Here is a 12,292-nt window from a genome sequence, read left to right on the forward strand (position 1 = left end):
ATCACAAGGCTCTGCACTTAAAGGCACACTGCGTAACATTTTGGACTATATTGTTGTGGCAAAACAAAATATGCTCCTAATGACCAGCTCAACACAGAAAATGCTGTTACTGCAGTGTGTAATAAAAGAATGGATTTGGATGTGAAACTAGCCTGTTTAAATCTCAAATTCTACTGCCTTTAGTCACGAGCTGGAGACGCACCCACTCCAGTAAAGTTCACAGCCATATCTTAGGCGGGGTGAGCCTCATAAATGTTTTTTGTACAATTCTGAGGTATTTTTCAATGATGAAAATAATGGTCATAAAATAAATGCTTGTATTTCAATTTTATTTATTGGGTAAAATTCTACACGGTGTGGCTTTAAGTCTAGCACAAATACAAATAAATGATGCAAAGGTGCTATAGCCTACCCTTAAAACATCTGGTTTGTCAATATCATGACATGGATATTTTTGTCCATGTCAAAAATATGTTAAATAACAATAATCCTGGGCTGTTCATGTTCCTGTGCTCCTCACACAGATGCACAGTGTCCAGAACTCAGGCACCTCCTCACCTCCTCTCCCTTCTCTCTCCTCAGCTCAGCTCACTCTGCTCTGACCCTGGTCTACGCTCAGCCCTGACTTAGTCTGAATAATACAGCTCATTTTCAGAACATTTTATAGCGACAAACAGAACCGCTAAAGTGACTGACTTCTTACCGCGGACTTTATCCGGGCGGTCTCGACACGCGCAGCGCTGACGGTCTCGCCCCGACGGCCCTGTCGTTTCCTTTCCCCTTAATAATCCAGTCATGTCACGCTGGCTCGTTCATAAAGTTACCGAATGTACTCAGTTTACTTTACTCCCGCGTCTCACAGAGATGGGCTGTACCATCTTCTAAAACAGGGTGAAATACGGGGACGGCACAGCTGCTCTTTATTGATCAGGAGCGTCAGCGCCGCCGCGGCTCAGAGGCAGAAGAGGAAGGAAGCGCGATTTTAAGTTGTTGAACATTAAAACTGTATTTTCAGCACATGTTGGCTTAATAGGGCAAATATCTAAGAACAATAAAATAAATAATACTTAATATTGGGGAGAAAAAAACAGGTCTTGAGAAGGGCACTTAAAGGGCACAGGGCAAAGGGGCAGGTGCTTGAGCACCACCTGGGCTCTACCTGTGCACGTCCCTGAATCTATAGTTTCTAAAATCTAAAATCTTTAGTAAAGATTAAAATCTGGTGGCGCCTGAGGGCGCCTGTCAGTGGTGTTTGAGCGTCACAAATCAGCCAATCAGCATGGCATTGAATCCCAAGATTTACCAACATTCGACCAATCACCAGGCGTTTCGTTACGAAGATTGCGGCCCGCCCCTACCAACATTTGTCCAATCAGAAGTCACACCCAGAGTTCTGCCTCCGGCAACACTTGGCACACAGGTCAATACAGGTGGGCTATCGATGACGGCGACACATCTTCACTGAACAGCGCTGTTTTGAGGTGAGTGTTTGTTAATTTTAAAGTTGTCTGCTGTACTTTTTGACAACATAGATTTCGTACGTAGAGCCAGATGTGTGTGACATTGAATTTATACTTTTTTAACCTGCAAATGCTCACATTTGACACATACCTTTTTCGTACTTTTTCTAAACTTAAGCAGTAAGTTCTTAAATTACTTGATCATATGTCAATGCTAAAATGATACTTTAGCAGTTTGTATAACAGAACCACATAGCATTAGATTCAGTAGATCATGTGCCTGTGCAGAAATCTTTGATATTTTCACACCTATGTGAGAAAGCCTTTTGCTCGAGGTGACAAGTCAGACCCCCCATTGTGTTTAGTCAGCTCTGCACTTGAGAGAAAGAGGCTCAACATATTTTGGTGAAAACACCCATTAACTCCTACACTCCTGCCTATTGTAACCCTTATATAGATTGAAGCACGAATGCCACTGTGATGATGTTGATTATCATTTATCATATATTTCAAAGTGTAGATGTATCTGTTCTTATTTTCTGATTATTTGGTTGTATGATCATGTAAGCACTGTCAACTTCCTTCTATATTTTAAGGTTGCTGATTGCATATTTTGTGGTCTCTTTATTTTTCTAGCTTCCTAATGGCCTAATAGAACCAAAATTTAGAAAGCAAGCTGATGGCAGTTTAAATCCTCTGCTCCCTCAACGCAGACATCCACCAGGTCTACACTCTCCTCTGCTCCCTCAACGCAGACATCCACCAGGTCTATGCTCTCCTCTGCTCCCTCAACGCAGACATCCACCAGGTCTACACTCTCCTCTGCTCCCTCAACGCAGACATCCACCAGGTCTACGCCCACCTCTGCTCCCTCAACGCAGACATCCACCAGGTCTACGCCCACCTCTGCTCCCTCAACGCAGACATCCACCAGGTCTACGCCCACCTCTGCTCCCTCAACGCAGACATCCACCAGGTCTACGCCCACCTCTGCTCCCTCAACGCAGACATCCACCAGGTCTACGCCCTCCTCTGCTCCCTCAACGCAGACATCCACCAGGTCTACACTCTCCTCTGCTCCCTCAACGCAGACATCCACCAGGTCTACGCTCTCCTCTGCTCCCTCAACGCAGACATCCACCAGGTCTACGCCCACCTCTGCTCCCTCAACGCAGACATCCACCAGGTCTATGCTCTCCTCTGCTCCCTCAACGCAGACATCCACCAGGTCTACGCCCACCTCTGCTCCCTCAACGCAGACATCCACCAGGTCTACACTCTCCTCTGCTCCCTCAACGCAGACATCCACCAGGTCTATGCTCTCCTCTGCTCCCTCAACGCAGACATCCACCAGGTCTATGCTCTCCTCTGCTCCCTCAACGCAGACATCCACCAGGTCTATGCTCTCCTCTGCTCCCTCAACGCAGACATCCACCAGGTCTATGCTCTCCTCTGCTCCCTCAACGTAGACATCCACCAGGTCTATGCTCTCCTCTGCTCCCTCAACGCAGACATCCACCAGGTCTATGCTCTCCTCTGCTCCCTCAACGCAGACATCCACCAGGTCTATGCTCTCCTCTGCTCCCTCAACGCAGACATCCACCAGGTCTATGCTCTCCTCTGCTCCCTCAACGCAGACATCCACCAGGTCTACACTCTCCTCTGCTCCCTCAACGCAGACATCTACCAGGTCTACGCTCTCCTCTGCTCCCTCAACGCAGACATCCACCAGGTCTACGCTCTCCTCTGCTCCCTCAACGCAGACATCCACCAGGTCTACGCTCTCCTCTGCTCCCTCAACGCAGACATCCACCAGGTCTATGCCCACCGGCGCCCAGTGGTTAGCGCTCACGCCTCACAGCTAGAAGGTCCCGGGTTCGATTCCAACCTGGACGGGGTCTTTCTGTGTGGAGTTTGCATGTTCTCCCCGTGTCTGCGTAGGCTTCCTCCGGGTACTCCGGTTTCCCCTACCACTAAAAACATGTACAATAGATTCCCCTCTGGGGCCAGGACTCCCCTGAAAAAGAGATTCTTAATCTCAGTGGGACATTCCTGGTTAAATAAAGGTCCATCCATCCATTTTCTTCCACTTGTCCGTTGCCGGGTCGTGGGGGCGGCTGTTGGAGCTGCCCAGATCACATTGCACCAGCTCCTCATGGCGCCCCCTGCAGGTGGTGGGTCCACAGAAGGACGGCCTCAGGTTCTAACCGGGCCTGTTGGTCTCTCATAAGGAGCTTCTGACCCGCTCTTTGTCTGACCCGTCACCTCGGACCTGTTTGCCCTGGGAGACCCCACCACGTTAAGGTGGCCGTTCCAGGAGGGGTAAATAAAGGTCAATAAATAAATAAATCACAACTAAAGCACATAAAACAAACAATGCACATGTTCTACTTCCATTAACACAATAGTTAAAGTCAATGCAACAGAGCCCATGGATGACTTTTTAGAGTGTAGAGAAGCTCCTCCTGAAGACCAGAGGTGAGACATGTTCTCAGGACACACAGGTTCCCCTCAGACTCTTCCTTTAGTCCTGGTTCAGAGACACAATAGACGAGGTGGTGAAGAAAGTACATTCTTAAACAAACAGGCTCATGCTTTACAAATAAATGCACCGTCTGGGCTCCATCCATTACTGCTCCATCTGAACCTCTCCTCTGCATCATCTCCACTCACACCAACTTCATGTCCTCTTTCACTACGATCAACCTGCTCCTGATTCTTCAGCATTCACAGATGAAGTGCAGAGTCAGAGTTAGAGCATCTTCTCACTGTGTTGGAGCGCCCTCTGGTGGATAAATATGCAGGATTACTCAAACTCACTGAGAAAACCTGCCCAGACACAGGAGGAAGAAGTCACAGGACACACGGATTTTTAAAAATTTGAATGAAAAGAAAACATCAATAGTCAAAATATTCGTCATTTGAAAACATATTTTATTAGAATTATGTATTTATTTGTCCTTCGTTAAAGCATGAAGTTAAAAGAACTTGTATTTTTCCAGTAAGAGCCCAGAGCTGGAAGAGGCGTCTCTCCTGCCTGATGGTGAATCTTCTTCTGCTGTTGAGCCATGTTTTCCAAATTACATTAAAACAACTCATCAACCGTCGACTGTTCTGTTCAAACGGACTCTTCTTCTGATTCTCAGCACCTACAACATGGACCCACCTGGCCCCGGGTCTGAACCCAGATCTAAACCTGCTCCAGCTCTGGGTCTTTGAAAAGTCCTCGCTCCAAACACTGGCCTCCTGACTTTAGAGAAGCTCCTCCTGAAGAGCAGAGGTAAGACCTGCTTTACAGACAGACCTGACAACAGACACTCCCTTTAATTTAACATTTATGTATTTAATTACATGAAGCTGGAGAGCAGAGATGTTTGTACCAGATTGTGGCTTTTTAATCTCCATCTGTAGCACTAGCGAGGTGTTTTAAACCACAGAAGCTTCAGTAACAAAGCCAGACAGTCAGTGCGGGTCCAACAGCCCTAAGGCAGAGTTTATTTACCATCAAACACAAATACTAAACATGGCTGTTGAACTGGAGCTGTAGTGGTGTGGCCTCGAGCTGGGGTGAGAGGGGTTTACTCAAGGCCGTGGGAACCCAGGGTGCTGAGGGCGCCGCAGCACCCCCTGGTGGATAGTTTGTGAACTGCAGGCAATATTAACCCCTTAGATCCAACCTGAACCGAGCACATTTTCTCCAGCTTTACCCCAATCCAAAAGCTTCTGGGAAAAAGAGGTGTGAAAATAGCAACAAAACTGAGACGAAAACAAGGATGAAAATGTGAAAAAAGTGAGAAAAAAATGACAAAAATTGACAAAAATTTGGCAAAAAAGTGAGAAAATGTGACGAAAAATTGAGAAAAAATGGACGAAAAAGTGACAAAAAAGTGATAAGAATTTGACAAAAAAAATGCGAATAATTTGACAAAAAATGTACAAAAAATGACAAAAATTGACAAAAAATGTGACGAAAAAGTGAGAAAAAAATGGACGAAAAAGTGATAAGAATTTGACAAAAAATGACAAATGGAATTTTCTTTTTTACAAAAAAGTAAGAAAAATGTGACGAAAAATGGAGAAAAAATTGACGAAAAAGTAACAAAAAAATTACAAAAAAATTTGAATAATTTGACGAAAAAGTGACAAAAAAGTCAAAGTCAGACAAAAGTGAGACGACTGCCCAACAAAAAAATCTGATGTGAGGAAAAAGATCAACTTAGTTTTGTAGGTCTTAGCTTTCAAATGAGGCGTTACACTGGCCTGCAGGATTTGGGTAAAGCTGAACTGGAGAAAATGCTCTCGGTTCAGGCGGGAGTTAAGAGGTTAATAAACAGGATTCATGTACAGAAAAAGTATTTTGGGGGTACATTTTGTCCCTCAGCGCCCCCTCACTAAAACATCTTCCCACGGCTCTGGGTTTACTATTAGTGACAAACAAACACAAGGTTAAACACAAACAAACACCATTTCCACAACAGAAATCACCCATATATACATGAGCCGCCACCACCAACACTACAAATAAAACCAGCTCCTAAAGTGAACCCCTGTCCCGCCCGGCTGTAGCTCGATTGGGTCCACACCAACTGGGGAGATCTTGTTTAAGTTAAATAACACAGTAAAGTAAAACTAGCTCAAAAATAAACGTCCACCAGCACTGAGCCTATAAAAGCACAGTGCGATTAGTGAATATAACAGAACAATTGACAATTATAAGCATCCCTTCATTGCAGGCCTGAAAACATCTGCCCCTGGCCATGATGGAATAAGTGCTTCTATTATTACTATTTCTGAACCACTTTCTTATAGTTTTGCATTATCTGTGAAAACTGGCATCGCACCTTCTGAATTAAAAACAGCTAAAGTTGTACCTTTGTATAAACATGGTGAAAATGCGTCCTTCTCAAATGATCGTCCTATTTCCATTTTGCCATGTGTTTCATTAAAATCTTGGAAAAGCTTGTTTATGGAAGACTTCATCAACACTTAAGAACAATATATTATATAATCACCAGTCCGGATTTCGCAAACATCATTCATCACACACGGCCCTTATTGAACTAGTGGATAGAATTCATAGGGCTTTGGATAAAAAGGAATTTGCAATTGGTGTATTTTTAGATCTAACTAAAGCAGGGGTGCCCAAACTTTTTGTCTCCGAGGGCCAAATGAAAAAGTGCCTGTGAGCCAAACACGACAATGTCAAGCACGAAAAACACATACTGCAAATTATAAAGTTACTTTATTTTATTTACTTTTTATTTTTTCAATAGCTTACATTTGCATTTGATTCTATCTATGCAAATAACACACTTTTGTCCATTTTTTAATCACATTTTGGTCATTTTTTGTCACATTTTTGTGATTTTTTCCATCCATTTTTATCACATTTTTGTATTTTTTGTCAAATTTTTGTCATTTTTTTGGTCATTTTTTCATCAATTTTTTGTCAATTTCTTGTGACATTTTTGCTACTTTTTCATCAATGTTTTCTCACTTTTTTGTCACATTTCCATCATTGTTTTCGTCTCAGTTCTGTTGCTATTTTCACAGCTTTTTTCCAGAAGCTTTTGGATTGGGGTAAAGCCAAACTGGAGAAAATGTGCTCGGTTCAGGTGGGAGTTAAGGGGTTAAAACGAACTGTAGCAATGTAGTGCAAAAAAAAAAAAACCTGTATCTACAGCACCTACAGTAACTTTACCTCATTTGTTAACTCAAAGAAAATGCCACATTAGATTATTTTGAAAGTGTCAGTTCAGCATCAATTCTTTTATAAGTCAGTTTTTAACATATGCTCTTGTTGATGTAACAACCTTTGCAATAAAAGTTGGAAAACTGTGAGAGTTGATGCTACGACGCTCTGTGATTGATAAACACCAAAACACCACAACAGTGTTTCCTCAGCTTTGTGAAAGGAGTGAAACAGCGCCCCCAATTTGACGCTGGTGGTCAAAAAGTGTACTGCATCCATATTTACCATTGAGAATGAATGAAAGAGAGTATTAACCACACGCAGCGGCGGGCCAAATTTGGCACCCCTGATCTAAAGTTTTCGACGCCGTAAACCACGATATTCTGCTTCAAAAACTGCAGAAATACGGATTCAGGGACAATGTCTATATCTGGCTCTATAATTATTTAACTAACAGAGAACAGTGTGTCTGTATGAGAAATGATGAATCTAAAAGGAATTCCGTGGAGTATGGTGTCCCACAAGGTTCAATTTTGGGACCATTGTTATTTATTATCTACATTAATGATTTTGCTTCTGTTTCTACGACCACCTTTCCAGTTCTTTTTGCAGATGATGCCGATCTATTTATTTCTGACAGGGATTTAAAGGCTCTGATTAAAAATGTAAATCATGATCTTTATGTTGTTTGCTGGTAATAAAACATGTGATAAAGATCAAATCAAAATGTATGTTAATAATGAAGAAATAAACAGTGTCATCGACATGTTTTTAGGAGTTCAGATTGACGATAAACTGTGCTGGAAGGAACAGGTGGAAAAAGTTTGCAAAAAGAAAACTAAGTCTATTGGAATCATAAGTAAAGTTAGAAACCTAGTAAATCGTAAATGTCTGTTAATACTTTACTACAGTCTTATTTATCCCTGTTTAGATGATGGTAATATTGTTTGGGGAAATACTTTCACCACTTACCTAAACACAATGTTCATTCTACAAAAGAAGTTTGTCCGTAGAGCGACTCTTTCCAAACCTGAGGCTCCAAAGCACCTTTGTTTTTTAAATGAAACTCTTGAACATTTTTGATATAAATACTTTAATGATTTGTACCTTTGTATTTCGATCACTGTATGATGAGGACTGGCCTTCGTATATAAAACATGATTTTATGCATAACCATCAGGTTCATCGTTATTCTACAAGGCCGGCTCTAAAACGGCCCCTTCATCTGCCGTTATATAAAACATCTGGTGATCAACGGTCAGTCAGATATGATGGAGTTAAAGTCTGGAACAGACAGATCCATCTTCTGGATTCATCCACCTCATTATACATGTATAAAAACTAACTAAAACAGACATTAATGGCTGAGTATTTGTGCTGAGTTCAGAGCAGAGACTCATAAAGGAAATGATTGTATGAGTATTGTATATTTGACACATTGTATTTGTATTTGACTCTGTATTTTTGTACTATGTAGTGACTTATCGTGGGTTTACATTACTCTGATTCTTATTTCATTGTTTACTTGGGAGTGGTGTTGTTATCAGCCTATAGGCTCTACCTCTCCCATGCACATGCTATTATTATTATTCATTATTTTGTTGTATATTCATACATCTGAATGGATGCTTTTTATGTTCTTTTTTTCTTCTTTTTAACTAGTTATGCTAAAGTGCTAAATAAATAAATACCTTTAAAATAATACAAAATAATTCACAATGTCAATGTTTTGTTTACAATAAAAAGAACCTTAAACCTAAACAGTTGTTCAGCTCAGAAAGCAGCGTGTGCACAGGCCTGCTCAGAAAGAGGAAGTCGGCGTGTGTAGCTCCTCCCTTTATAGACTTATGTGATCACATGACCAGACCTGTCCCTGCCGCACATCTGTAGCTCATTACTAAAAATCTAAATACAGGAAGAATCAGAGATCAGACACGATCAGACTTGTCCTCTGCTGGAGAGTTCAGTTCATTTATTAACCTCTTAACTCCCGCTGGAACCGAGAGGATCTTTTTACTCACGTCAGATTTTTTTTCCCATCATTTTTTTTTGGGTATTCAACTCATTTTTGTAACTTTTTTGTCATTTTTTTTGTCATTTTTTTATCACATTTTTGTCATTTTTTCGTCAATTTCTTGTCACAATTTATTTTATTTTTTTGTCAATTTTTTGTCAAATTTTTGTCAAATTTTTGTCATTTTTTTGTCCATTTTTTTGTCCATTTCTTGTGACATTTTTGTCACATTTTTGCCACTTTTTAATCAATTTTTCATCACTTTTTTGTCACATTTCCATCATTGTTTTCGTCTCAGTTTTGTTGCTATTTTCACATCTTTTTTCCAGAAGCTTTTGGATTGGGGTAAAGCCAAAGAAAATGTGCTCGGTTCAGGTGGGAGTTAAAGCAGCACTAAGTAACGTGTTTACCTTAATAAATCCTTTCCGTAGTCCCTGTGGGGGAAATACAAGTGTTTATGGGATGATTGGAGGGTCTTTCATCTCCCCCTGGTGTCTCTGGGCAGAAAACCATGTTTGCAACTTGACTGCCCCCTGTCTGGAGAAAGCAATACACACTAATGGAATCACGAAGAAGAAGCTAACATGCTAACGGGCAAAGCTAACTGCAGGCTAACGTCACTTTAAACAGTATTTACAGCCAAGTTTGAGTGAAAAAAAATATTTCCATTGTATAATTGGATGCACAGTAACCCTCTCTCCCTTCGCCTTTCCTGTCAGCGTAGTATTTACTTTTCAAGACAATTAATAAGTTAAAAAATTGTAAATTGCTACTACACCTGCAGTTGTGCTTATGGCCTCTAGGGGGAAGAGTTACTTAGTACTGCTTTAAGGGGTTAAACCTAAGACTTCCTGCACTGAAATGAAGGGATCAGGAGGAGCGGTCACATGACTCCAGGTGGAACAGGTCTGACCGGTGAGAGAGGGAAAGGATTTAGAGACGACGCTGACGCAGTGAGTTTGTTTTTATGATTCCTTAGTGTTTTCTGCTTTATTGTGTCCAAATAAAATGATTGTTTAGTCCAGTGGTTTCCAACCTGGGGGGCGGGCCTGTCTACAGCATGTGCAGGGGGGGCTTCAAGGAAAAAGATTAAGAACCAGTGTTTAAGTCTGGGTTTAGTCAAGATCCAGGTGAAGTTTGGGTTTAGGCCTGGAATAGACCTGCTTTGTCCTGTTTGGTCCCAGATTGTTTCTCATAGTTTAGTCCTTGTTTGGTTCAATGTTCGACCTGGATAAATCCTGGTTTAGGACTGGATTTACACCTGGTTTATCTTCGCTTTAATCATGGATTTGTCCAGACTCAGACCAAGTGTTTCATAATCCTGACTCAGAGGGTTTTACTTTACAGGAATTATAAAACAAAGGGAAATGCAGTTGAGTGTAGTGGACGCAGGTGACCAGCAGGGGGAGGCACAGACCACATCATGGACCAGACTTTCTGCAAACCAGTTTTTCTCAAACAGCTGCACAGAGACTCTCAGGGGGAAACAAGCACGAGCTTTGGAATCCAGTCATAATCAACTAAGATTAAAGCCATTTTTAAAACTAATTTACATTAAAAATACCAGCGCGTGACGGTGGTGTCTTTCTGCTGAATGACATGTCGATATCACTGTATATTTTATTATCTCTTCTTCTGATTCTCAGCAGCTTCAACATGGACCCTCCTGGACCTGGACCCGGATCTAAACCCAGACCTAAACCTGCTCCCAGCTCTGTGTCTCTGAGAAGTGACCGCTCTAAAGGAAACCCTCCTGTCTTTAAAGAACCTCCTCCTGAAGACCAGAGGTAAAACAGGCTGATAAAATAGTTACAAAGTACAGCATGTTTGTCATTGGAAGAAGTGTGAGCTGCTCCTCAAACTAACAATAAACAAGTCTAGTCTCACCTGGACCATCCAAGTACTGACCAGGCCCTTCCCTGCTGAGCTTCCAAGGTCTGACGGGATCAGGCAGAGCAAAGGCGGGACGGCCATCTTTATTTAAAGGTCCTATATCATGCTATTTTAGCCATTCCAAAGTTAAGTATAGGCATTTATATGATATATTGTATCTCTACCATTATGGAGCACTCAAGTGTTTTCTGGAGGTGTTTTTCAAACCCGGAAGACACAACGCTTCGATTCAGTTAACTCCGCCCCCTCTCTCCGCACATACAAGTGACAAGTGAAGTTACTTCACGATGCAGTTATACGGAGTTGACATCTGCAACACAGCTTCATAAATGGCTAACACACATGCTAATATGCTAACACACGTTTGGATTGACTCACCGCTCTGGTCCGTCGCTGTTTACATTATGGGACTCGCGTTGGTTATAAAAGTTAATCCACTTTGATTCTGGCGAAGGTTCCCCAAACATCCATCAGAGACAATTACAGAAAAACAATATTTTGGCTGATAGTCGCTGAATCCCGGAGAAAAAAACAGCTGAGTGGCCTCTTCCTGAAAAAGGTTGAATAAACTCCTCGTCCTCGTAGCCAAACGCGCTTCTTTTTCTCCGTCCGTGACATTATCGTTAGTTAAGAATAAAGAACAGGTGTGTCCAGAATAGATGACAACGAGCTCCATCTTCAGCTGCAGCGCAAACATGACTGATCTGTTCAGACGCTCAGGGATGTGTTTGTTTTGGCCTCAGTTGACCTGGAAGCACCTCGGACACATCCTTTTTATTTTTTTATATATTTTTTTTATTTATTTTTTTCTCTTTGTTTCTCTCTTACGGCAGAAATAATGAAAACTCTGTTTTACAAATTAAAATCAGGCCGTAAGCATAGAATTAAGAGACAACATTACAGACGTCGAGCACTTCCGTTCCGCTGTTACGACACAACTGAACACTCAGTCGTTCACCAGGAGAGGGCGGAGCCTCAGAGAGCAGGATTCAGGAGGATTACTGAGAGCTGCGTGAATGAAGCCACAAACCACTCTGGGGGTGTTTTTGATAAGGAAATAGCATAACAACATGGCTAAAAGCTCCAAAAAGTCGATTTTGCATGATATAGGACCTTAAACCAAATATAACGGCTTAAGATTATTATTTAATTTCCATGGATGACCCGGCTGTAATGTTCTTTGATGCATAAATAATGACAACCTTGTAGAGTTTTTATGTTGCCTGTTTATTG

At 41.8% G+C, this 12,292-nt stretch overlaps 1 protein-coding gene and 1 long non-coding RNA gene across 2 annotated transcripts in view; both read left to right on the top strand.

Moving 5' to 3' along the window:
• The window catches only part of LOC306966347, a 347,602-nt gene that overhangs the window by 2,500 nt on the left and 332,810 nt on the right, over nucleotides 1–12,292 (top strand). The window lies entirely within an intron of this gene.
• LOC306966670 (uncharacterized protein) overlaps nucleotides 10,823–12,292 on the top strand; it is a gene marked incomplete at both ends in the record, with an annotated part of 35,498 nt that continues 34,028 nt past the window's right edge. The window contains 1 exon segment of the mRNA XM_079561483.1: nucleotides 10,823–10,953. Coding sequence (XP_079417609.1) covers nucleotides 10,823–10,953 — 131 coding nt within the window.

The sequence above is a fragment of the Gobius niger genome (assembly GCF_951799975.1).
Source record: "Gobius niger genome assembly, chromosome: 8".
In the NCBI taxonomy this organism is placed as follows: Eukaryota; Metazoa; Chordata; class Actinopteri; order Gobiiformes; family Gobiidae; genus Gobius; species Gobius niger.